Genomic DNA, 26,968 nt, shown 5'->3' with positions numbered 1-26,968 from the left:
GTAATCAGAAAGATGGGGTAATTTAACCTGGAACATATAGTTTGTAGAATTTAGATAGACATGAGGGTCAAAATAACAGTGGAGGAAGGTTCCAGGTTGATATAATTAAATTACCAAAGGCACAGAGGTAGAACTATTTGATAGATGAGGGATTCTTTCACTTTATTAGAGAGCAAGGATTTATAGAGAGTAGTATGTTAGGGCCTGATAATGGAGGGTTAATTAATAAATTAAAAAAAAAATATTCTTATGAATTGCCTTTATGAAAATCAAAAGTGGAGCTTTTGTTGCGAAATTAAACTGTGAACATTGCCACAAACCATGAGAAGCTTCCATATTTCCTTCTGATTCTATAAGTAGCCAAGTCTGATTTTGAATTGATGAAGACAGTGCCTAGATAAAATTTCTTGAATTATTCTTCATTGATTAATACATTTAAGAATTACAGTGCTATTGTTTAGCTCATTTTCAAAAACTGTTGATTTCATCATAGTATTATCCCATCAGGAATATGGGCTTTGGAAGCTTGAGTATTGTATTTAAGCTGTATGTATTTTTTTTCCATTTTTAATAATCGTAAGTTTCATGCTGGCATCATTTAAATGATTTTAAGTCCTAAAATACTATTCTGTACATATGATAGATTACTGACTTGTATCCATTCCTTTAAATGTAGATAACTATAACAGGCAAATATTTAATTAGTAAAATTTCATTATACTATTTTTGATTAAAAATATCTTGTTTAAACTTTTTATGTTGACTTATTGAAGATTAAATGTAAATCATGAATACTTGTTTTTAGCAACACTATAAATTTGTTTCTTGCTCAAAGAAAAATTTTTAAAAATTATGACATAAAAGCCAAGAGAAATTGATAATGCTAGTGATTATGTTTTCCTTTATTTCAGGTGATATTTGATCTTTCACCACAGCAAAAAGAGTGGCAGAGGTAATAAGTAAAGTATTGTGGGCCATAAAAATCTAGGTCACATTTTGTCTATTTTTTCTATTGTAAATTATTAATAGATTAGCATATTTCTCTAGGCATTTTTTTGTATGAAATATTAGCAGAATATAGTATATAAATATAATCTTTATACTTTCAAAAATTTTATCAGATCTTAGGAAAGTCATGTACAGTTTCACCTCTAGTGCACTTTAATTTCATTTAAAATTTTATTAACTAAAATTTTTAAAAGCATTATAAGATCATTGTTTCAAATTCAGTTTGAATAGAAAGGATATAAAGTAAAAGTAAAAGCCTTCTCATCATTCCATAAACCTAGTACTACTGACTAGTGGTAATAATCAGTTAAATTTCTTGTGTAATCTTTTAGAAATCTTCTGTTCATATACATTTTGGTATGTTTGGTATGTTACTTTCCTAATATGAATGGGATCATTCCATATGTTTGTTCTGTAGTTTGCTTTTTTCATCTAACATGATATTTTGTACATCTCATATCACTACATATAGTACTCCATTTTCTGTATAAACTAATTTATTGGATTGTTATTGACAGGTATTTAGATTGCTTGTAAGATTCGAATATTAAAAACAATAATCAGTGAAAATTCTTGAACCTAATTTCTTATATACTTGTGTGTATGTTTATGTGCGTTCGTGTATGTAGTTTCTAGAAATGGAATTTTTCTTCCAGAGGATATTTAATTAACATTTTGAGGGGGTGGCTCCACAGTGTAGTGGTTATTAGCACATCTGCTTTACATGCAGAATGTCCTGGGTTCGCTCCCCAGGTGGAGCCTCAGACCATACCCTGGGTGTGCCAGGCCCCGGGTGCACAGGAGATGCCCTGCCTTCAGAGATCCAGTTCTTAAGGGGAAATGGCAACATCCATAGGTCAGGGGTGGAAGTGGGGGTGGGAAGAAATTAAAGAGAGGGAGGGAAAGAACATTTTGATAAGTTTTTCATCACAAAGGAAAAAAAATTTAACTCAGTCAGGTGTGATGGCTGTTAACTAAACTTATTGTAATTATTTTGCAATAGCTACATAATCAAATCATATGTTGTATACCTTATAAAATGTTATCTATCAATTATATCAATAAAACTGGAAAAAATTTTGATAATGGCACGTGTTAGCAAAATAGTTTCACTTATACTCTAAAACTATATGAGAGTACTTATTTCTATACAGTCTCAACAATAGCAAGACCTTTTTTTATTTTTGCCATTTTAATGGGTGAAAAATTGTACTTGTTTTAATTAGCATTTTTTTTAATGTATCAATTGAATATCTTTATTGGTGAGTTTTTTTTCCATTTGTACTTTTTTGTGTGTGAACTTGCTCGTTCATGCTGTTTACCTATTTTGCTTGGTTGTTGGTTTTTTCCCTAACTCTAAAGAATCTTTTGTATGTTAAAGAAATTAGTCCTTTGTTATAAGTAGTTCTCCCACCCCCGGTACCATAGACTGTTTTTTTTCTTTTTCGGTTTCCAGGTTATGTCTTGTGCTTAGAAAGGCTTTATTAAAAATAAATATTTTTATTACATAATTTTATTATTACAAATAAATATTTTTTACCCATCTTTCTTTAAATTTTCTTTCTAGTCTCTAATTATATTTCAGAGGCCTTCTCTTTTAATTTCCAGTTTCACCATTTGAGGAGATTTTAAAATTAAGGTTGAAATTGAATGTAGTTGAACAAAAGAACTAGGGCTTAGATGTCTCTGGGTTTCTAGTGCTTTAGTAGAAAAGCATCTAGAGATGAAATGTGTTGCTTTAATCTGGACATATTAAAGGGAGAAGCCACCTTTCATTTGGAATTTTATTCATTGCTCAAGACTAGTAATAAGTGGGAAAAGAGATTGTGTTTTTATTGTTAAAATGTTAGACATTTTCCATCATAATACAGTTTTCTATGTACCTTCATATATGGAATATAAGCTTGGATATTTATTGGTATATTTGAGGTAGAAGTTACACACACACACACACACACACACTCACACACTCTCTACATATAGTTTGATGTCATTAACCTCTTTTCCCACTGCCCTGCACTAAAAGTTAAACTCTGGAAATACTAGACATACAAAAATATGAAGCTTTCAGTTTCTACTAGCATTATATCCAAAGATTTTAAGTCTTCTGAGGGTGGAACCTGGCTTCTTGAGGCTTCCTAGAGAATGACGTTCTGCTTTTAAACAAATATTACTGAATGGACTAGAGATATTCAAGCCCTGGCATCCTGAATAATGTATTTACCAAAATGTTCTTTACCTTTAGAATTTGCTAAAAAGAGATCTAAGTTTTCTCTCAAGTGATGTTCTTCTTTCTGAAAATATTTGGCATTCTAATTAATCTCTCTCAGTAGTAGTAAATCTCAATCCCTGGATATAGCCTTTCTGATCTCTACTTTTTATTTCTAGATTTAAGATTTATTCTGAACTAAATTTATAGTCTAAAAATGACTTATTATTTTAAATCGGCCTGTTTTACTAGGATTTTTAGTGGATGGTGCATCAGTATATCATCACTTGCACTTCTAGAAAATATTTATCATTATAGTAGGATATGAGGATGTGATCTATTATCAGATTTACATTTGCTTCCTTTTTAAAGTACCTGTATTTGTTTATAATTTTTCAAAGTTATTTATATATGTACTTTAGTTTTTAGAGTAGTTTTTGAGTGAAAAATAGAGTTCCCAAATACCCTCTGCCCCTACACATGCACAGCCTCTGCCATTATCAACATCTGACACTGGAGTGGTACATTTCATACAATCCTCGAACCTACATTGACACATCATTATCACTCTAAGTCCATAGTTTACATTAGGAATCACTCTTGATATTATATATTCTATGAGTTTTGACAAATGTATGATGACGTGTCCATTATAATATCTATAGAATAGTTTTGCTTCCCTAAAAATCCTCTGTTTTCTTGGTGTATTCCTCCTTGCCCTCTGTGTATGATTTTTGCACTTGAAGGCTTTGAACTTTGATACAAATTTTTGCACTTGAAGAGTTTGAACTTTTTGCACTTGGATGTTAGTTAAAATAGAGAAATTAAAGAAGTAGAATAGGATTATATCTAAAAAGACAAAGTTGTTGCTAGTAATGGTAGGAGATATTAAGTCTCAATAGTAGAAGTGTTAGAGGAAAAGCCTTTATTCTTGGTTTTGTTGTTTGGAATGAGTAATTTCATAAGTTATTGTGAATGTAATAATTTTGTAAAAAAAAATTCAAGCAACTAATTTACTCTTTGTAGCTAGGTATATTTAAAAAGAATCACATGGGTTCTTAAATGTATACTTTGTTCTCTATAATTTTATGCCTTATATGCTAATATTCTTTTTAAAAATTATAGGTAGAGCAGAATATTTTATTTAGAATGGTCTTGTCATAGAATAAAGTTCAGATTTCTTTGGAAAAAAGAGACACCAGGTGATATTAAGTGGCACTGTGGCCTGGTTTATAATGAGAATTGAATACTTGTGCTATGGGGGTTTATACCCCACTTTAAGTCTATCAGAATTATTGTGTGTCCTCTTAATTGTCTTATTTTATGTGTCTGTAATACTTTATTCAATGACTGACAAAAAGTGAGAATTTTGTAATTGCTGCATGCATGCATGAAAGACATATTTAGATATTTAGATAAACAAAAGCTCCTTATTGGTGAACCAGACTGCATGTCCATTATTGATAGAGTCAGACAGGCTTATTGTGGAGCCCAGCTGTTATACCCATAGCCACCTTACCTCTCTTTTTTCACTTTTTAAGAAAAATGACCAAAGAAATCTTGGTACTTTTTTTAAAAATAAAGTCTTATAGTAATAAATGTGTGGCTTAGCTAATTCAGCTAACTATTGTTATATTTAAAAAAGTGTTGGCTTCTTTGTGTACCTTACCATATTTATAAACTATTGCTTGTTTGTGTTATATTTAGGATGCTGCAGCTGATTCAGAGTAGACTGCAAGAAGAACATTCACTTCAAGATGTGATATTTAAAAGTGCTTTTAAAAGTTCATCGACAGCACTTCCACCAAGGTGAGATGTATATTTTAAATGTGCAACTATTTATTATGAATTTCCTTTGACATAATTTTATTATTGATTTAGTCCTCTGAATCTCATTTCTCAGAAAATATAATCATTCTGTATGATGAAAATATCTTTTTACTCTAAAATTTATAGCCAACGATATTGATCAAGATTATCACAAATAATATTACAGCTGATCCTTGAACAACATGAGTTTGAACTACGCAGGTCCAATTATAGGCAGGTTTTTTTTCAATAACTACCTGTACTGTTTTTTATTCATGGTTGGAAGTCCATAGATAAGAAGGGCTGATTGTATGCATTGAACTATGCCATTTTATATAGACGACTTGAGCATCTACAAATTTTGGTATCTTTGGGTTCTGGAACCAATCCCCTGCTGATACCAAAGAACAACTATGTAGTTAACTTTGGAGGAATTCAAAAGCTATACATGTGGAAGTCAGCACCCCTAATACTTACATTGTTCAAGGGTCAATCATTTTCATTTAATTTTCTCTTTTATATGTATAAGGTATACCTCCTTATAAAATTATATTAGGTTTTAAGAACAAATTAATTGCATTTATCATTATGATGTATAAATTTTGATGAGGAATTTGTTTTTTTATTTCATTTTCTCTTCCTTTATAGATTAGAATAGTTTATGTTCAGAAATGCAATAATCATAAAAATGATCATTTAAATTTAAAACTCTAGGTTTCACATTTGCTTAGGAAGAAAATGTCATTGTCTGTTTGAACTTAGACAGCATGCCCTTCTCTTACGTCATTCTTATTGCCATCCTCCTCTGCCCCACAAAGTGGCAAAAACAGATAATGAAAATATATCTTTGTTGGACTAATTCTTTACTTTTAATCTTCTATCATTGGACTTAGTCCTCTAGTTACATTTGAGAACCATGGAATTTTATATTTGTTAAATATATATAATTATGCAATTTCTTTTCCATTTTACAGATGTATGCTTTTTTATAAATATAGACTTCAAAAACATGAGTTTCTATTTTTGACATTTATAACATTACCTAAAAATGGATCTTTAAAGATTTTTTCCCCTCTACTAAATTTTTTCACCATGAAATGTTGACCTTATTGAATGTTTTGTAAGCAATCCTAACATATCTTGTTATAATAGGGAAGAGGATTCATCCCAGCCTCCAGATGCTTGCAGAATTCGTGGTCATCTCTATGTCAATAAAGTAGCAGGAAATTTTCACATAACTGTGGGCAAGTATGTTCTTTTCACCTACTGAAAATCCTTTAGACAAGTTGGCAGTGTGGTTAAAAATAAATTCTTTGCTCATCAAATAATACATTACTAACTAGTGAAGGACTGCTTAAAATGTCGTGTATTTATATTTTTGATGTCTTAAGACTGATGTTCAGGGCTTTACTCTCAGGATGGGGAAGACTACTAACTTTAAAAACTACTTAAAATGTTAAACAGTCATGTCATATTTTATATATTAAAGAAGTGAGCTGTAGGTAAATATGAACTTGCCAAGTTTTAGTAGCCAAACAACTCTTACCTAGACATTTCTTTAATTTATTCATTTTGCTTGCATGGTAATTGGTTTTTGTTGTTGTTGTTGTTGTTTTTCATTTGTCAATCATCATCAAAATGTAATCCTTAACATTATTCAGGATTTCATATCCCTTATTTGAGACAAATATTTTGATGTAGTTAGATATTCGTCATGTCTGGGATAAAGTTAAATTAGGTGGAAGTTAAGAAAAAATATTAAACCACCTACCTTCATAAATAACACCCAGTACAGAACCTGTTATACAGTAAATACTCAGTACATTTCTGAATGAATAAATATATTTTCTGATCTTCCCTCCCTCTCTCCCTGCTTTCTCCCTTCCCTTGTCCCTTCCTAAGATGCAGAGCTGAACAATTCTTCATTGTAAAAGACAGTTTTTGATGAGTACTTTCTGTGCACCAAGTACCATGCTAGATACCAAGGGTGAAACTGAAAAAAAGGGAAAGGTTTTTGTCCCTGTGGTGCTGACATTTTATGAGAGTCCAAACATTAAACAGTGAATTATACTAATGATTATTTAATTATAATTATAGCAAAGGTATCAAGGAGAAATATGGCTGATACGAAATTATATAACCCCACCTACTCTGTAAGTCAGCGGAGGCTTTATTAAGGAAAACCTTAATAGGGTTTAAACTAGTGGCTGATTAGGAATTTTGCATATAAAGGAGAGAAGGGCATCAGAGAGAAAGGTTACAAAGCAGGAAAGACAGTGGTTGGACATCATATATATATATGGATAGAAAGATAGCATTAGACTTTTATGCATGATTATTTCAGTGTTTACAGTGATCAGATCAAACATTTCTTTGTCTTCATTGTCCTACTCTTAACATTCATTTTTTGTTGTTTTGTTACTGTTGCCAGCACCCATTCTCCCCATCCTCAACCCGTAGCTGGGAACTTTACAATTTTTTGGTATCATGAAATTGTAAATAATGGTAAATAATAGGTGGCTCAAAGAAATGTGGAAGATTTTATTGCACCTTTGGATACAAATAATATCCTACTCCAAAACTAACTAAAAAGAGTAACTTTGACAAATATCGTATGAGCTTCTATATATTGTGGTCTTTGTTCCCAGTTTCAACTTCTTGCTTCATGTGGTGTAACTCATACCAGCAATAAGAGAGGTCAAATGGAAAAGTATTTGGTTTGTATCTTATCCTTATCATCTCCCAGATATTCCTTAAATCCACTCTTAATTTTTTGGTACTAGATTTATCAAGTTCAATATTGATCTTTTTGAAGATCTCACATTACCTCTCAGGCACAATATCATTCTCAACTGTATTATAAAGAAGAAATAAAAAGAACATGATTTATAACATAATATTCCAATATGCAAATTCTTCAGCATGAATACATTAGATAAGGTAGGGAAGTAGGCAGTTGCTTGCCACTTATATGTAGAATCATTAGGTATACAACAGCTATAAATGCAGAGTAAAACAGATGTATTGGCCACTCAGATATCATGAATGGTATTTCTGTTAATGAGGTGATATTCTGAAATAGTGAACAGCTCTTTGTAATACTGTGAACGAAACAAAATAACAACATTCCCTCTATTTCCTGGGAAATTTACTGTATATTGAACTACAACAAAGTATTTTGTATAGGTAAATTCTAGATCCAGATCATTACACATAGGTTTTTCACCTACATAGGTTTTTCACCTACATATTTTGTATAGGTAAATTCTAGATCCAGATCATTACACATAGGTTTTTCACCTACATAAATGACACTTAGAATGTTTGGAAGTCATGCAAGATGTGGAACAATATTTTTGTGTGTGTGACTGTCATTGTACTGCAGGATGCCTTGTGCTGCTATCCACTAAATGCCAGTAGCTACTCCTCCTAAATAACTGTCAACCGAAAATACCTCCCCTCAGTGCCCTACAATTTTCAAACAACCTTTCCTTCACCGAAAATTAGTGGAATAATATATCAGAGCACATGAAAAATATGAAATTCAGATTTCAGTATCTAAAAATAAAGTTTTACTGGAACATAGTCTTGCTTAATTAAAGCTTGTGAAAATTTGTTTTCTCTCCCATCATGTACCTAACTATATGATATCTTCAATTTTGCCCTTGGCCTTCAAAGCCTAAAATATTTACTGCCTGGCTCTTTACAGAAAATAAGCCAACCCCCAGCTTATTATATTGCTGAAATTAGTAGACTTACCTACTTAAATCATAGGCCAAGTATGTTCTTATTTTATACTAAGAAAATTACACAATTGGGAAAGATCTCTTTTCTGATTTTAATTAGCTATATTTTTAAATGTTATTACTTTAATCTTTTTTTCCTCCTTTCAGGGCAATTCCACATCCCCGAGGTCATGCACATTTGGCAGCACTTGTCAACCATGACTGTAAGCAGTTTCTGAAGATTTTCTCTATGAAGAGGCCCTTGGGGAAAAAAGTGTTTTTTATTTGTTTGTTAATTTTTTAGTGCAGGTGCAAGGTAGGGCTTTGAAAGCGGGCTGTTCGAAAACAGGATATCCAAAGGAGAAAATAAATGATTAGATTTATTGATTCTAATCCATTTTTTCTTGTCTTTAAGCTACCTGTATTTATATTTAGTCATGCCTCGAAAGTTGCTAAAGTTAGGAGGAAGTCTTGGTATTCCTTATATCACTTTGTACAAATTTATGCTAATCTAATGGATAATGAAGGAAATATATTTGAGGTATATTTCAATATGTAAATCTAAATATGGACATATATACATGTACATATAAAGTACTCAAGTTATTTTCTTATGATGATTGTCATAAATCTTAGTTTTTAAAGTCTGCTTTAGAGAATAAAACAAATAATAAATTCCATAAAATGTCACTTATGTCACATTTAGCAGTGTATTATCTGATCATTTTCATTATTTGGCTTCATGGACATCATCCCAGTTATTCTGACAACACAATCCTATTACTATGTGATGATTTGGACCAGGAAAGACATATAATATTTTTTAGATGTCAATTTGTATGTAATCATGAAATTAAAGATATATCATTTTATCAGAATTTACTTACCCTTGTACGTTTAATTCCCACATATTTATAAGCATTTTTCTCAAAATTATTGTGGTTTTAAATACTACATTGTTATACCTGCAGATTTTAGGTGTTTTTATTTGAGATTAGATAAGATTGTGAACCAATCTATAATATGTGTTTTGAATAATATAATTTCTCTACTTAATTGGTTTTATATTTTGCCTCTTAGCATACAACTTTTCTCACAGAATAGATCATTTGTCTTTTGGAGAGCTCGTTCCAGGAATTATTAATCCTTTAGATGGAACTGAAAAAATTGCTGAAGATCGTAAGTACTTAATAGTTATTGTTGGAATTTACATGTAAGCAATTGTTCTTATATTTTAATATTAATACATTTTTAATAATCCTCTTTCTAACCCTCTTATAACAGATAAACAGATAAATCTTTAAGTGGTTTTAAGTAGTTGATAACTTTCAAGTGGAGTCATGTGCAGAGAGACTTTGTCCTAGTAGGAGATAAAATTTAAATATTAAAAATGGCGGCATAGAAGAGACTAAAAAATTAAATGTAGGCTGCAGAAGTTGTAGAATTTAAAAGCTATCTAAATATACGAAAGGTTAATGTATTTTTAGGGCATAACTGCTTTTCTTTTTCCAGCTTTATTGAAATATAATAGACAATTAGTTGCTCGTATTTACATTGTACAATTCAATGAGTTGTACAATTCAATGAGTTTTTAGTTGGCAAACAATAATAGTTTCAGTCGTATGGCATAGTGATTAGAGGTCTATCTAATTCACAAAGTGATCATCCCACTAAATCTAGTACCCCTCTTCCCCCTTACATGTTTATTAATCATTATTACATGTTTATTACAACATTATTAACTGTTTTCCTTATGCTGTACTTTATATCTCCATGTTTATTTTGTAACTATCCATTTGTATTTCTTAATCCCTTTGCCCTTTTTTGCCATCCCCCAACCTCCCTCCCATCTAGTAGCCTTCAAAATATTCCCTATTTCTATGAGTTTATTTCTGTTCTTTGTTGTTGTTGTTGTTGTTTATTTTGTTCTTTGGATTCCACATGTATGTGAAATCATGCAATATTCATCTTTCTGTATCTGACCTATTGCATTCAGCATAATACCCTCTAGATCCATCCAGACAATATCTTTTTCCAACTCCTTTCTTTTAGTCTGTGTGTGTCTTTTAATCTGAAGTGAGTCTCTTATAGGCAGCATATGTAGGGGTCTTATTTTCTTATCCATTCAGCCACTCTCTCTCTTGGTCGAAGCACTAAATTTTTTTCTATTTGAGGTACTGGTTGATAGGAATGTAGTTATTACCATTCTTTATTCCTATTTTTGATACATACTTTTTCTTCTTAAAGAAGTTCCTCCAACATTTACTATAATACTGGCTTGGTATTGATAAATTCCTTTAGCTTATTTTTGTCTGTAATGTTCTTTATGGGTCCTTCTACTATAACTGATATCTTTGCTGGATAAAGTATTCTTGGTTGTAGATCCTGAGTTTTCATCACATTGACTATTTCGTGCCATGCCTTCTGTCCTGCATAATTTCTTTTGAGAAATCAGCTGCCAGTCTTATGGGTGCTCCCTTGTAGGTAACTACTTTTTTCTTGCTTCTTGTAAGATTTTCTCTTCGTATTTAACCTTTGGCATTTTAATTATAATGTGTCTTGTTGTTGGCCTCTTTGGGTTCATCTTTTTTGGGACTTTATGAAGTTCTTGGGGTTGTATGTCTATTTCCTTCACCAGGCGAAGGAAATTTTCCATCATTGTTTCTTCAAATAGCTCTTCAACTTCTTGTTTTCCTTCAGGTACCCTTACAACAAGGATATTTTTACATTTAATTGTGTCCCATAGGCTCCTTAAATAATTATTATAATGTTGGCTTCTTTTTTCTTGCCATTCTGATTGAGTGTCCTTGGTTTCTCCATCCTCTGTCTCTGTGGTTCAATCCTCTTTATCCACTCTGTTGATTCCCTGTAATATACTCTTCATCTCAGATAATGTGCTCTTCATTTCTGACTTTTTCCTTTTTATAATTTCCAATTCCATTTTTATGTTTTTTATCTCTATGTTAAAGTTCTCATTGAATTTATCTACACTTCCCCTAAATTCATTGAGCATCTTTATAACCAGCATTTTGAACTCTGCATCTGTTAGCTTCCTTGACTCTATTATTCCTAGATCTCTGTTCTGTTCTCTCATATGGCTTCTGCTTCTTTGTCTTCCCATTTCTATGTACTAAACAAAGCTCCTAAGTCTCTCGGTCTTTTTAACATGGCTTTGTGTAGTAGGTGTCCAGAAGCACAGTCCTGAGAGGGATTCAACTGCAGGCCAAGTTTAGCCCCAGCCTGTGCCCCTTTGGGGCCACCTGTTAAGATTCAGCAAGCAATCCACAGATGCTGTGCTTATAGTTGCCTCAAGAAACCGCACCAGAAACTGAGGCCAGCTGCCACCAGTGTGAGTCTTGGCGCTGCTCAGCAAGGAATACCGGACTTGTGGAGGACACAACTGGATGTGGTTTGGGTGGGACCACAAGTTTAGGGAGGCAGAGTTGCAGGGACTCTTCTGGGCGGAGTGACCTGTTATCCAGTTTGATGATGTGATGGCTCTGTGTTCACACACTGGGAGGGGAGAGGACTCAACGGAGGAACAGTGGATACCTGTGGCACTTCTGCCCAGGAGAGAACCTCACCTCCTACTTGATTCCGACAACTCACTGCCCCTCTGTAAGTCCCTGGTGCCCCCTGTGCAGCTCACCTGGCACTGGTGCTTAGAGCGAGCAGGTCCATCACTACAACAGTCCGCTTATGGACATGGTCCCTTTAAGAGGCATTTGCAGCTGCCGGCTGCCACTGCCACTGCCTCCATCCCACTCAGCCGCTCGGGCCTGGGCAGCTTTGCATCCTTACCTTATCCTACCTTCTCTCTTTGCAGGTGATTAATTATTGCTCTCCCTAGTTGTTGTGCTTCTGTTCATCTAGATCCCAGGCAACTTTGCTTGCTGTTTGCTTAGTGTTTCTGTCACATCTTTGATTTGGTCGCAAGAGGGATGAACAAAGCCTCTATATCATCTACACCATTTTTTTCCCATCCTCCATAACTCTTTTTCTGTATTCACCAAAGAAAGAATAAGAACAAAAAATGTTCAATATTCTAAGAATTTTCTTCTTTGTATGGTTCAGAGTTCTAGAATAACATTTTAGAAACCTCTCTGGAGAATTTTACAAACATCAGAGACCTAGAATTATTCTAGAATGGCTTAATTATTAACACAAATAGAAGTAATATAGCATAGATACCTTTTATTACTGGTTTTTTAAACCTTCTATTCCATTTAAAATTTCAGTCTATCCAAATGTGAATGAATTTTTTTTTTTTTTACTTTCATAGCAAGTCATCTATTCTTATTTTCTGATGTTTTTGGTTGTCTTTCCTCCTGTTAAATAGATGTATTCTATGACATGCTCCACCTATAGGACCTTTTAAGGATGTTTAAAGTTTCCTGTGCTAGTAGGAATTCTAGCCTTTGCAAAACTGTAATTAAGGATTTAATTTTTTATTCAAATTGATTTATTAATATTCTTGTCAGTATTTTATACTTTAGCATAGTGTAATCTGATACAATAAAGATGTTTTACATAGAATATTGACTTACATTCATGAGTATATATATGTTTACATATGAGAATGTTTACAATTTAAGGATACTTGAGTATACTAAATTTGGAAATGTGTGAGTAGAAACCTTTTGAGAATTATAAACTCTATTTATTATAATCTCATCTTAAGTATGTGCTCATTCTGTACCAGAATGTATTAAATATTACTTAAGAGATGTTCATTTGAAAACATGTTGATTAATACTTTGTTTCAAGATGCTAAAAGGAACTATAAATTTCTACACAAAAGGGGTTCTACATAGAAACGGATTCATTTTCAAAAGGCTCTTTTTAAGCCTACTTATTCCAAACTTCAAAAAGACTAAGAGGTATGCAGAGTTATATTATAAAATGCTACTAGATGAATGTCAGCAGGTTATTCAAAGCTTTAAAGCAGGTATACTCTTCTCTTTCCTAATATATTTCTTATTGGGCCTCTTTTTCAAAATTAAAAAAAAATCAGCATTATAAATCTGCTGTGTTAAGGTAACTGCCTCCTCCTTTATGTGCTCCAAAAGTTTTGAAGGGATTACTTAGCAATTACATCTTTAATACTGTGCAGATTTGGACATACAACCTTTGTTACAATTTGTGGCTTCCAACAAAATTTCATTCAGCCGTATTCCCCACCCCCACCCCTGACCTGGCAATGAAATTATTTAACAAACTGATAGCCCTTTCTTGAATTAACATTAGACAGATAGGTCTTCAGTAGTTCTTTGGCCACAGCTTAAATAGTTTCCAATTTTTCCTGTCATATTTCTTTGACGCTTGGTGATTATTATTCATTGCATTGGCTCTTCACTCCTCACATGTGGTGAAGTTCCCTTTGTCCTTAAATTTTGCCTCCAAGTCTAATGATCCCACCTGTGTATACAACATTATTTATTGCCTCACTACTCTCAATTACATTTTTTTTTCCGTAAATAGTTTATACCTGAACACCGTTTTTTCTCCTAGCACTTTCACCTTGCTCTCTCTATGACATGTTGAGTTTATTTGTAAAACACTTCAAAACTAAGCACAGCCTTGAGCTGTTTACCTTATGTCAAAGAACAACTTAAAGGATGAAACTGAAGACCATCCACAATTGATATGCCATCTATCAGTGGTAGACAAAGCTAACATCCTTTTGTCCTAATATTGTCTGTGATAATGTTTAGGATGTTAAGCTGAAATCAATAGTGGAAGAACTTGTCAAAAACTTTGTTTTTGAAAGTTATATTGGTACAAGTAGTAGGAGAAATAAGAAATGAAATTAAAATAGGCTTTGCTTTATTATATTAGAAACTCATTTAATGATAGTGTTTAAAGAAACCATTATGCATTACTTCTCTTCCTCTTCTTTACAGTTTTACCCTTTCCTCCCCTATTCTGAATTACACTGAGATAAGAGACAGAGAAATTGGATTGATGGAAATAAAAATTCATTCATGCTGAGCGAAAAAAGCTAGACACAGAAATGTATATACTGTGTGCTTCTGTTTATATGAAATTCTAGAAGATGCAAAACTAATCTATGACAATAGAAGGTAGATTAATGGTTGGCCCAGGGCCAGAGATAAAGTGGATTGACTGTGGAGGGGTGCTGAAAATGTTTTTGAGGTGATGAAAATGTTTTATATTTTGATTGTGGTGGTAATCATATGGGTAAATACATTTGCTAAAATGTATCGAATCATTTGTTTAAAATTGATGCATTTTGTTTATGTACTCACAATTTTATGGATAATTATTACCATGTGGTGTGAAGTACATCTGTTTTCAGGTCAAACATAATTTTTTAGAACATATGCCTAGAGATTTAATGTTTTGTATGACGCGAACTGTTTAAAATTAAATAATAATTGGTAATATACTGTTATTTATGACTTGTATTGAACCTAGAAATGTCTAATGACTATATAAATATGATGATTTTGATTACACAGAAACCCTAGGCCATCATTGAGTAGTTTCTTATCTTTCTGCTGTAGTATCAATTTCTTACATTTATCCAAAGGTTGGCTAATTCAACTTTGATTTATTTACATGTCTTAAGATATTAGTAGACTCTGAAAATGGGTCCAGTGGTGGTTATACTATCTTAATTTTAGCCTTATTAATTTCTGTTACTATAAAGAAATACTGCTTTTCCATATTTGATAAAAGGATGATGATGATTATAAAGGTGTCTAAGTCACTAGTTCATCTTTTTAAACATTTCATAAAAGGTGTGCGTGTGACTATTTTATGCTTACTGAGAACTTGTTTTACCAAGTATGAATATATTGCCTTCATTCATTCTTTTAAAATTATTTTTTGTTAAATATTAAGTCATATGTAGCATTAAATTTCAGATTAAGTGTATTTAATAGAAGGGGGATATATTTGGCACTAGTTTTGTTTTTACTGGATTTATGACAAAAATATATTTTGTTTTTATTCTAGACAACCAGATGTTCCAATATTTTATTACAGTTGTGCCAACAAAACTACATACATATAAAATTTCAGCAGACACCCATCAATTTTCTGTGACAGAAAGGGTAAGTTGACTCCAACTGAAAAAATGATTTTTTGAAGCATTTTATTGTCCTCCTGCAACAAAATAAGTTTGTAGTTTCAGTTGGTGCCCTCCCCTATTTAAAATTTGTGAAAGTTTTCAAATGCATTAACATATTATTTTGAGCCAAGAAAATATCGGAAATAGGTACATATGTTCTAGAGCAAGAAAAGAAGTAGATTTTTTAAATCTGAAAGGTTTTGTATTCAATTAAAATTACTAACCTACGATGGTATTATTTTATTCTTAATATCTTAGTTTTTTAATGCGTTTTCTCATGCATTGGTATAAGCAGTTTTTATCTGCCAGCAGATTCTCTGATTTCTGTGTTTTACTTATTTTTAAATTAATGTACCCACTCAGGCATGCATGGCTATTGTGGCTCAGATAACAGATTTTGAGGGTTCGCTTTCCTAATTTGTGCTTGTATTCATCTAATTGAGAGGACAAACACACTACAACCTCAGGGTGGGGTAGTCTTATAAATAAATATAGCAGCGAGGATCAGAGTTTTAGAATTGGACAGTGTAAAACATTTCTCATTTACTTTGGGAGTCATATTTTCTTATTATTGTGTTTAAAAATGGTGAATATTCAAATACTAGTATCCAGAAGAATTCTAAGGCAAAATATTCAAATGCTAGTATCCAGAAGAATTCTAAGGCAAAATTTGCTTTTCTCCATATGGAGTTTTCGTTTGATAGTCTTATAGCTTAATGATGGCTGTATCTCAATAATTGTAGAATTTTCCTTATTCATATGAGATTAAATACTGAAGATTTTAGGGGTGAAGTGTCTTGTGTTTATAACTTTTCAAATGGTTCATAGGAAAAATAAGTATGTATAAATGTGTGTGTCTGCGGTGTGCATTTTCACATAGAGAGAGAGACTAGGTAAAGAGTATACAAGTATATATCATGCTTCTTGCATTTCTTGTAGGAGTGGGGAGAAACCATTTCTGACTAAGGTCAACACCACCCGAACATCAGACAGTCTACACAGTAACAAAGCTTTTGGAAAAACAGGCACACCTACTTTAACATGAAGTCACTTTATTGAACAATGGCTTTGTAAGACTCTGTTGTATTAGTAGAAAAGGGGTTTTGTATTGTCTCAAATAAAATTGTTTTAATTTCTCTTGTAATTTTTATTCCTAAAGCTTGCAGTTTAGTTATACCTTAGTAAAAATAGATAGGGCCTGACATAAAAGTCATAACAAAGCACTCTTGCAGCATAGTTGTTTTGAGCTATAATAGAAATTTATTAGAAAGTTTGCAAACTTGAATTTTGAAGTGTAAACAGGATGGAATGAAATAGAATATTTCTCAGTTTGCACACTGTGGTAGGTTTATAATTTTAGTTACATTTCTTTCAAGAAAAAGATTCCTTTAAAAACTGAACCAGTAGCTCAAATGTGATACCTTTCTTTTTTTGTTTTTCAGTTACAGTTGACCATTAATATTACATTTCATGTGTAAAATGTACTAGTTAGACATTTATGTAATTTATGAAGTAATTCCCCCTCAATAAGTCTAATACCCACCTGGCACCTACATAGTTGTTACAGTATTATTTACTGTATTTTCTATGCTGTACTTTACATTCCTGTGACTCTTTCATAACTACCAATTTGATATCTTTCAAATTAATGCACTGTTTTCTTCCTGTATTGTATCTCATAGTTTAAAATGAATGCGAAGTGAATTTGTTTTTAAATCTGATCATTTATTTATTTTTTAATTTAAATGTTTTAATTTTTTATTATTGTGACATTGGTTAATGAAATCCAGTAAGTTTCAGGTGGACAATTCAAGTATAAGGCATATATATACATCGCATTGTGTGTTTACCTCCCATAGTTAGATTTGTTTCTGTCACCACGTATTTGACCTCTTTTACTATTTAAGTGACAGGAACTATATGTGATTATTTTGTAAATTCTTAGCAAAGAAATAGTATAAAAATTATGTCAAAATATGAACTTAGTTTTTATTTATTCAGTCAGTGAAGAATGTGCCATACAGTTGTAAGCTCTTGAGCTCAATAGAAAACTTGAAACTGATCTTTTTGAGAAAATAGGGAAGAATGATTCTGCTCTCTTGATGCTTCAGAAGCTAACCACATAAAGAATACAGGACAATTTGATTATCTCTCAAGAGTTTTGTCTAGTAGGGCAATTCATAAAGAGATTGGATGTCCCTCTCATACAGTCGGGCTGTAGGGCTTCATATTAACTCTGTGTAAGTAACCTGATGACATGAATACTGTTTTTCTCCTCCTATCTCTCCCCTTCCTTTTGCCTTCCTTTTAGGAACGTGTCATTAACCATGCTGCAGGCAGCCATGGAGTCTCTGGGATATTTATGAAATATGATCTCAGTTCTCTTATGGTGACAGTTACTGAGGAGCATATGCCATTCTGGCAGTTTTTTGTAAGACTCTGTGGTATTGTTGGAGGAATCTTTTCAACAACAGGTTAAGATTTATTCCTTTTTTGGGTCTAATTTATGAAAGTGTTGCTGATGCTTTTACTTAAAAGGGGCAAGAAATATACACATTTTCATGTTTTGATATGTAAAGAATTTTTTATTGAAGACTTAATTCTAAACCTTCAAAATTATATTGCTTAAACAAATATAACTAAATTCATTGCCTTCAGTGATTTAAGGGAGATTACTTAGTGAGCTAGAAAGTTCCTGAAGTGAATTAAAGTTCTGCCATTTACTTAGTAATAACCTTGTATAGATCACCCACCTTTTCTGAAGTTTTCTCATCTATAAAAATGGAAATAATAATATCTAACTTGCAAATGTGTTATATATAGGATTAGGTGAGAAAATAACTAGAAATAGTAGACACTTGAATGTAAATTTTCTTTTTTATTTAAAGTATTTTTAATTGTACAATATGTAAAATCCTATCTTATGCTACTTTGAACTATGTGATATGTGAAACCAAATATTTCAGTCAGTATTTTCATGATTTTTGGCTTTTTTTGCCCTGAGATTATGGAGGTCTCTCAAAGATAACTTGAAGAATTGTAAACACAAAAATTTGAAAGTATAATAAAGAAAATAGTTCCTTCTTTATCCCCAACCCCTATTCTATATTACATGGAGCTGGGTAGTTTATAAACTTTGAATTATAGTTTTTAGATGATTGATTAGCTTTTCTTATGAAAGTCTTTGTCACTGCTTCATTTGTGGTGCTGGTATTATTTATTTTTCATAACTGTGTGGGTGTGATGTATTAAGCACCCTTGAAAAGATTGCTTTGTCAAGGCCATGAATTATGTGGCCTTGGGATTTTGAAAAGAAGTCCATTTGGTTTAAAATTCACTGTCTTTTATTTTTAACTGTGGAAGTGAATAAAGCAGACTACTTTCTTTCCTTCCATAATCTTTTCCATTGTAATTAGTTTTATGGTCTTACATAGCAATTTAGGAAATAATTTTATTAAAAGCATAATTTAATTAAAAACATTTTTTATTACAGGCATGTTACATGGAATTGGAAAATTTATAGTTGAAATAATTTACTGTCGTTTCAGAATTGGATCCTACAAACCTGTCAATTCTGTAAGTATTATAGTACAAATGATACTGATCTCTATGTCATGGTATCATTGTTAAATCTAAGACGTATCATTTGGTGCCTGGAAAGAAATTGCTCAAAATAAAGCATTGTGTTTAGAGAAAATAGGGTAAGGAATGAAATTGATGCTTTGGTCTTTTTCTCTCTAGGTGCCCTTTGAGGATGGCCACACAGACAACCACTTACCTCTTTTAGAAAATAATACACATTAGCGCCTCCCAAGTGAAGGAGAAAAACTTTTTTGCCTGAGACTTAAAACCTTTTTTTAATAGTAAAATATTGTGCAATATATTCAAAGAAAAGAAATATGAATAAGAAGCAGGAATCATACCTAGAAAAAAAAAAAGGAAAAAAAACCCAAACTGAAATCCTGTATATGTTGTGTCTGTTACAAATGTCCTAGAAGAAATTATGCAGCTAATCAGTGAATAAGCCCAGCTGGAGTATTTCTTTGAAGATGACCACTTATGATATTTTCACAGCAAATGGGCAGTATCGAAATCAGCCTTGAAGAGTCTGAAGGAAAGAAGTCAAACGACAGCTAAAGAAAAACGCATTAATAAGTGCGAATGTTTGTGTCCTTTTGTTTTTAAAATATGTGATGTCAGAATAAAATATGTAAAACATATGGAAAACTAGTCTAGACTTTAAAAAGTTGTGATCAGGTCACATTGTTAATAAGGGAAAACAGGGATGGGTCCCCAGGCTATAGCCATATTAATGTTAAGCCATAATGACAAGACCATTTATCCAATAATTTGGTCTTATGAAGGTAACTGCTTTTCTTTAAACTTTAGCTATTGACTTTTTTAACTGTTCGAGGTAGGGTCTTGGAAGACTAAGATGAATTGTTACGGAGGCAGGAACATAGATGCTATAATAGATAACAGAGGTTTCATTTACAAATTGTATAGTGGGCACTTATACAGTGAGAAGAAAGCATATTTTTTAAAAAATGCTAAATTTCCTAATCTGATCATTATATTATATTGGTATACTTTGGAAGCAGGGTGTGAGTAATAAAAAGATCCACTACTGATGATGAAAATTATCAGTTTGTAAAATATTAAGAGGAAGAGAATATTTTATACTTGGTTTGGTGATTGGGCAACAGGGTAACTTTAAATAAAATAGAAATGTGAGGTAGGTATTTAAGAAAAGATAATGTCATATCTGAGATTACCATATTAAACAATGTCTGTTAAGCTATAAACCTGGATGAAAGAAGCATCGGCATTCAGTGTCCTGAATGTGATTGATTCTATATTAGATTGTGTTCTGACTTTCTTACTATTTAAGAGTTGATTTTAAATTTTCAGACTATAAAAGATTAAAATGAGAAGGAGATATTCAGGTGACATTAAAAACTATATTTAAAATACATGTGCCAACATCAGTTTTCCTTTTGTAATACTTAATAATAGTAGAAGAATAATCAACCAATCTCCATGATTTAAACCAGCAGTCCCCAACCTTTTTGGCACCAGAGACCAGTGCTCCTATGAGAATCTAATGCCTAATGATCTGAGATGGAGCTGAGACAGTGATGCTAGCGCTGGGAACGGCTGCAAATATAGATGAAGCCTCGCTCACTGGCCCGCTGCTCACCGCCTGCTGTGTGGCCCGGTTACTAACAGGCCATGGGCTGGTACTGATCCATGGTTGCCTAAGAGTTGGGGACCCTTGCTTTAAACCATTTAGAGAAATGGGGAAACAAATTTCAGGTAAATAACAGGGCCAAGACTAAAAAGACTAGATTTATATAATGATTTTTAGAGAATAGGCTGTCACAAGATATAGTTTTTCAAATGGATATTTTTAAAAGGTTAAAAACAATGTTTTCTTGAAAACAATTGGGACAGTAATGTAACAGAGAGGAGACATACTGATAAAACTACATTGCAGTAAAGTTTATGTTGAATAATATTTTGCAGAAAATAACAGAAGAATCAATGTTTAAAATACACAATTTATCATAAAGAGCCATGAAGTTAACTGATTAATACATGTGACATAACATGCTTTGAAAGATTTTTGAATCCAGAAAATTCCAAATAGTAGATGGGCCTTCTCTGTGTTTTTGGTTTCTTCAGATATTCTTTCAACAAAATTAGACTAGAAACTAATAGAACATCTCTCAAAAGGAATTTTAACAGAAGAGTATTAGAATTTTGACTAAAGTTCAAAGTTCAGTTTTTTCTTTAATGGGAAGAACGACAATAATGATTCAGAATTATTTTCTTTTGAATAGAATTATAAGTTACGTATCTTTAAAAAAATTTAAAATTAATTTTAAAAATTACTTATATATGATTTTGAATGTTTCCATGTTTGCCAAATACCATATTAAAATTTTAATGGAATTAATCTATCCCATTAAAACTAGAAAAAAATCTTCAAAGCAAAATCCTGCTTTGCCATTTGAATTTCATTATAAAAGTTAAGAAATGTTTCCAACTGAAACTCCCAAATAGCAGAGTCACATTTTTGGCAATCAGCATTAAGATTCTAACCAGCCTTTGGATGACGAATGATGAAGTATACCTGCATATTAAGATTTGTTAGGAGTTTTGATTTCACCACATGTTTATCTTTCATTACAGAGAACACTGTACTGACTACTTATTATGCACTTTGGCTTCTGCCTGGGTGTACCTCCAGTAGGATACCTAACTTTATTACTCAGTCCTCCTTTTCATTTGATTAAGGTATTCATAATACCTACATGTATATATTTCAATATAAATATTTTTTAAATTGTATATATTTCAGCCTAGATATTTTAAAAGTTAAAACCCAAATTATGTAAAATGGATTTTTTAAAAACTATGTTTGCATACATTGGCCTATAAGAAGAGATGAAATATTTAGGTGAATTCTCTGCTGCAGTATTTGTACACTTAACACTACCTCTTGGGAAAAGCTTAATATTTGTTAGAACTACAAAATTATAATTTTCAACTTAGATGATTAATATCACACTTTTCTCATATACATTTTATGATAGAAATCACTGAATTTTTATAATAAATTAGAAATCCAAACAAAATTTACAATCCTTAATACAAACTTACGAATTCCTAAAGTAATGACTAAGACCTCCTAATTTTATAATGGTGTAAGAAGAGCTATATTATGAATTCTTTTTTATGTTGAGTTAATAATTCAGGTACGAAAAATTAAATTTATATGCAAGTCTTCTTCAAAATTTAAAACTTTGAATCTTGAACTTGAGTCAATATGAATATTTTTGATTGTTTAAAAATTACTTAAACCTAAGCCTTATGACCTTTAAAATCTCACCATGCCCCTATAAAGTTTTTCCCCTCTGGTTGGAACTCTAGCAAACCTTCAGCAAGCCAAAGGGAGACACAGTTACCCTTTGTTAGCATTATCCAAATAGATCACCGTTTGTTTACTACCTTATGGTATGGTGCCTAGATTTAATATCCAGTATATCCTTATTGTTTTTTGCCCCTTTCGAAATATTTCTTTAGTAATGAAATCACTTTGCATTAAGGGTAGGAAACAAACAGCCTTGGAATTTTGTTTGGTTTTCTTGTAAGGTGTTTTTTTTGTTTTAAGAGGACAGAAAGCAAAAAAAAAAAAAAAAAAACATTTAGTTTCTTAATCTTGAATAAATGGACTAATTAAAATGACTCCTTATAGAATAGTTTGTCCTTTTACAATTATGTACCCCCCAATAAGCCTCAGTTCCTCATACTTAAGCTGTTTTTCCTTATAGGAAAGATATAGCAATCTTTACATATGACTCGTTTACATTTGCTTTTGCTCCAGATAGAGCTAAATTACTGAATGAAATTGGATTTATTTTATATTTTTCATGTTAAAAATGATCAAAATTGAACACTTGATTCAAGTCTATAAACCTGTCAACAGTTGATTATAATCAGCAAAATGTTTAAATAGGGTTTTTTAGCAAATAGAAATTGAATGTTTATCGACCCTCAGCTAATATCATACTCAATGGTGAAAAACTGAAAGCTTTTTCTCTAAGATGAGGAACAAGACAATGATGTACATTCTCACAACTGTTATTCAACATAGTACTGGGAGTCCTAGCCAGAGCAGTCAGGCAAGGGAAAGAAAGAAAAGGCATCCAAATTGGGAATGAAGAAGTAAAATTGTCACTTTTTTGCAGATGAATGTTTATCAAAAGAAATTAGATTAACAACTCTAAATATAACTCATTTATACTATTTTGTAATTTAAAGTAAAACTTAGAAGGTGTGGGGAAAAGTACCCATTAATAAAAGCAACATACTAAAGCAGACCTTCAGCAACAACTCATGTATCTACGTAATAAATATTTTATAAATTCTACTCTGTTTTCAAGCAGTTATACTAATCAATTTGGTGATTTCTTGAACTATACTTAGCTTTAATTTCTTTAAAGTATTCTAGAATTGATGCAAGTTTCCCAACCTCACATCTCCCCACCTATATTTACAGTTAAAGGTAGAAATCGGTGTTACAAATAAAGTAGGGACACCTATGTTTTTTTGTGTGTCAGAACCACCTGTCAAGCCAGTTACATATTAAAACTAGCAACTGCTAGTTTTGTTAAATTTTTTAAAAATATATTTTAAAAAGTAATCTAGGCGGTGAGCTTTTTTTCCATCTCTTTGTAGGCAAATGGACAACAATTAGCTTTTGCTATAGGTAGTTTCTTATATTACCAGAACATAATTATTAGATTTATAGTTCTAGACAAACAGCCCTATGGAAATTTGCATGTGATTTCCATGAACTTTGAAAATTATTGATGTGTTTGGTATCTAGGCTGATCTACTTTAATTGTTAAGTTTATTGTGATATACACTATTTGGTTATGAGTCCTCAGATCAGTCTGATTACCTTGAGATTCTAAATCAGTTATTTAAATAAAGCATTAGAGATAACGTTAGGTTAGTATAAAATTGTGAGAAATGTTTTTCTGAGTTGTGTGCCCCTCTGACTTAATTTTCTTTGGTATTAATTGCCTCAAGTGGTGACTGTCTTCAACTGTAATATTCATTACTGTATCAGGTATCTAGTGGTGCAGAATATAGGGATTATCAAAACAACTTTTTAAACAGATATCTTTGTACTTATCATCCCCTCCCCCCCAAAAGTAGATGGTTCTTTCTCATTACATTGTATATAGTAGGCACTCAAATAATTGTTAATTGGTCTTGCTTTAAAATAATTAGGGATTTTCTTTCATACATCTGCCTACCTGCTTTTATACTGCTTAATCGTTCACAAGAGAACTTTATTCCTGTCGTTTCTCTAATGCCACAGAACATGCTTCAGCATGTAAGTATAACTATTAATGATATTAGAAAAAGTGAAGTAGTATATACCTCTGTTAATTTACATCAGTCTGGTAGGTTCTTTGGACGATTATATCCTTTTTTTCTTGGGGGATGGGGGAGGAGATCAGTAGTCAGTTAAAGACAACACTAGAAGAGAACATTTTTTAATTCAAATTTTCATTTAATCAAAAGTCAAATACTTGGTCAGTGGAATTTATTAGTGAAACACAATAATCAAAAGAGTAATTTCTTAGAACTATTATGTTTAATCCCATGTCTTTGAATTATATCTTGATTTCATTTTTACTGTATCTACAGCTTATATCTTAATTTAACTCAAAAATATTATATAGATATCTCAAACTAAAGATGACCGGGTGTTTTGTTTCAGAGATGGGTTGTCAGCCCTAGAAAGTCGTTCCCAGAATTTAGATGAGATTGGGAAAGACATTATCCAGAAGAGTTCCCTCAAAATGGCCTTTATGGGTTCAGAAAACTCTCAAGTAATAGTAGAAGCTGCCCTCAAGGCCTTGTACACTTTAACTACCTGAATGTGCCTTTCTGAGTATTACCAATTATTCCAGAAAGTGAGCATAAATATAACTGCTGTTAACATTTTATGCTTGTGTAATTTTCTAGTTGCGATTATTTTTAGTTGCTTAAGCCCCAGGTATTATATTTGAATAATAGTCCAGGTTTTTAACATGAAATACTGCAATCCAACATGCACTGATCTGTCACATATGAGGAAAGTTGGGATGTTATATTAGTATAGAAATTTTGGAATAAATTAGTTTTTACTAAGTCATTTGTCTGATACATAAAATAATTTTAAACACAACACCTAGTCTTTAAACTTAGTCACTTAATAAAGTCTATCCTTTTCTGCTGTACATTGGACAGTTAACATGGTGTAATTGGAATGATCTAGATCTAGCAAATCCTGGTGATCATAGACTAGTAATTTCTACTATATAGAGAAAGACTAAAACTAGCATTTAAAATTTTATTTGAAATTTTGCTTTCCCCAACGGCAAATTTCAGGGGACTGGGTTTTTATAGCCTAGGACCTTCCTCTCCATTTAGTCACTATAACTGAGGCCTGAGCAAAATAAGCTTAAATATAAGGGGTTTGGTGACTTCAATGAACAAGAAGGAAACTCTTGAAGGTTATCAGGAAAACTGGTGATTCAAAAGATTTAGAAATAATAGTTGTCAAATTCAAATTATGAGAATTTTTCCTCAAAAGCATAGTAAACTGAATCTCAATGCAAATATGCTTAAGCCCTCATTCTACATATAAATATGTCTACCTCTTGGTTCTTTCTAGGTTTCAGAAGTGAGTATAGTTAAGAAAAATGTTAAATGTAAGCCCACTTTTCTAATTAACCCAGCCCTCAACCAGGACTCTATAGTATAACACAAAAAAGCATACTTCTCAGTGAAGAGTTATTTCTCTTACAGCATTTGTGAGGATGTTGAGACTATTCTTCCTCTACTTATCTTGATTTTAAACCTTTATACTAGGTTTATCCCAGAATGGTTCCAAAGTTAGAATTGCCTTTATCATATTTCAGCTTCTACCATGTGTTCTTCCATGTTTATTGAGTTGAAATTAGTCCACTCCAGGTGAAAAAAGCTAAATATGGAAAGATGGGTATACTTTGGCATTTTATTATATTCAAGGATACAGAGTGTTGGGAAATAATCTGGAAATAATTTTTTTCCTGAAATATGTATAATTATAGGCTAGGATATGACTTTCACTGTAATAAAAAGAATATATAGTTAAGAAATAGGGATGAATACATGACAGCACATTTGACAGGTAATGAGGTTGGGCATATTCTTTGTTACTTCCTAATCTAGAGAAACAGTTTGCTGTTTCAGAGGTATCTGAGAGGTTCCAGATAAAAGAAGACTGCCAAATGTTAGGCCTTGAGCATTCTGGATGCCCTGAAGTAGGAGAGGAATTTATAACAGAAGCTCACGATGAAGAACCAAACATTTCGAGCCATCTGAGATCTTGCAAGGCGGCAGGCAATGAGGAAGAGGGTAATATTAAAGACGTAGTAAATATTTCGGAGCCTAGAGAAAAGATATATAACCAAAATTAAAACAGTACCAAATACCCAACTATGCTATCTGAAGCATACATGTCTTCCTGGCTGTGACCAGCAAATTAAGTGCTCACAGGCATGAACCGATGGC

The 26,968-nt window shown here is 32.1% G+C and overlaps 2 protein-coding genes across 2 annotated transcripts in view; one reads left to right on the top strand and one right to left on the bottom strand.

Annotated features, from left to right (window-relative positions):
- The window catches only part of ERGIC2 (ERGIC and golgi 2), a 37,748-nt gene extending 17,674 nt beyond the window's left edge, over positions 1-20,074 (top strand). Inside the window, exons 6-14 of the mRNA XM_006912717.3 lie at positions 912-952; positions 4,925-5,026; positions 6,179-6,274; positions 8,920-8,975; positions 9,832-9,930; positions 15,733-15,830; positions 18,159-18,321; positions 19,341-19,423; positions 19,589-20,074. Coding sequence (XP_006912779.1) covers positions 912-952; positions 4,925-5,026; positions 6,179-6,274; positions 8,920-8,975; positions 9,832-9,930; positions 15,733-15,830; positions 18,159-18,321; positions 19,341-19,423; positions 19,589-19,651 — 801 coding nt within the window. The 3' untranslated portion in view covers positions 19,652-20,074. The remainder of the gene's footprint in view (positions 1-911; positions 953-4,924; positions 5,027-6,178; positions 6,275-8,919; positions 8,976-9,831; positions 9,931-15,732; positions 15,831-18,158; positions 18,322-19,340; positions 19,424-19,588) is intronic.
- A 115-nt stretch (positions 20,075-20,189) lies between these two features.
- Positions 20,190-26,968, bottom strand: part of FAR2 (fatty acyl-CoA reductase 2) — a 101,913-nt gene continuing 95,134 nt past the window's right edge. The window contains exon 12 of the mRNA XM_006912716.3: positions 20,190-26,845. Coding sequence (XP_006912778.1) covers positions 26,689-26,845 — 157 coding nt within the window. The 3' untranslated portion in view covers positions 20,190-26,688. The remainder of the gene's footprint in view (positions 26,846-26,968) is intronic.

The sequence above is a fragment of the Pteropus alecto genome, unplaced genomic scaffold (assembly GCF_000325575.1).
Source record: "Pteropus alecto unplaced genomic scaffold, ASM32557v1 scaffold103, whole genome shotgun sequence".
Classification (NCBI taxonomy): Eukaryota; Metazoa; Chordata; class Mammalia; order Chiroptera; family Pteropodidae; genus Pteropus; species Pteropus alecto.
Note: the sequence above shows the minus strand (reverse complement) of the source record. Positions and strands in the feature narration are given on the sequence as shown.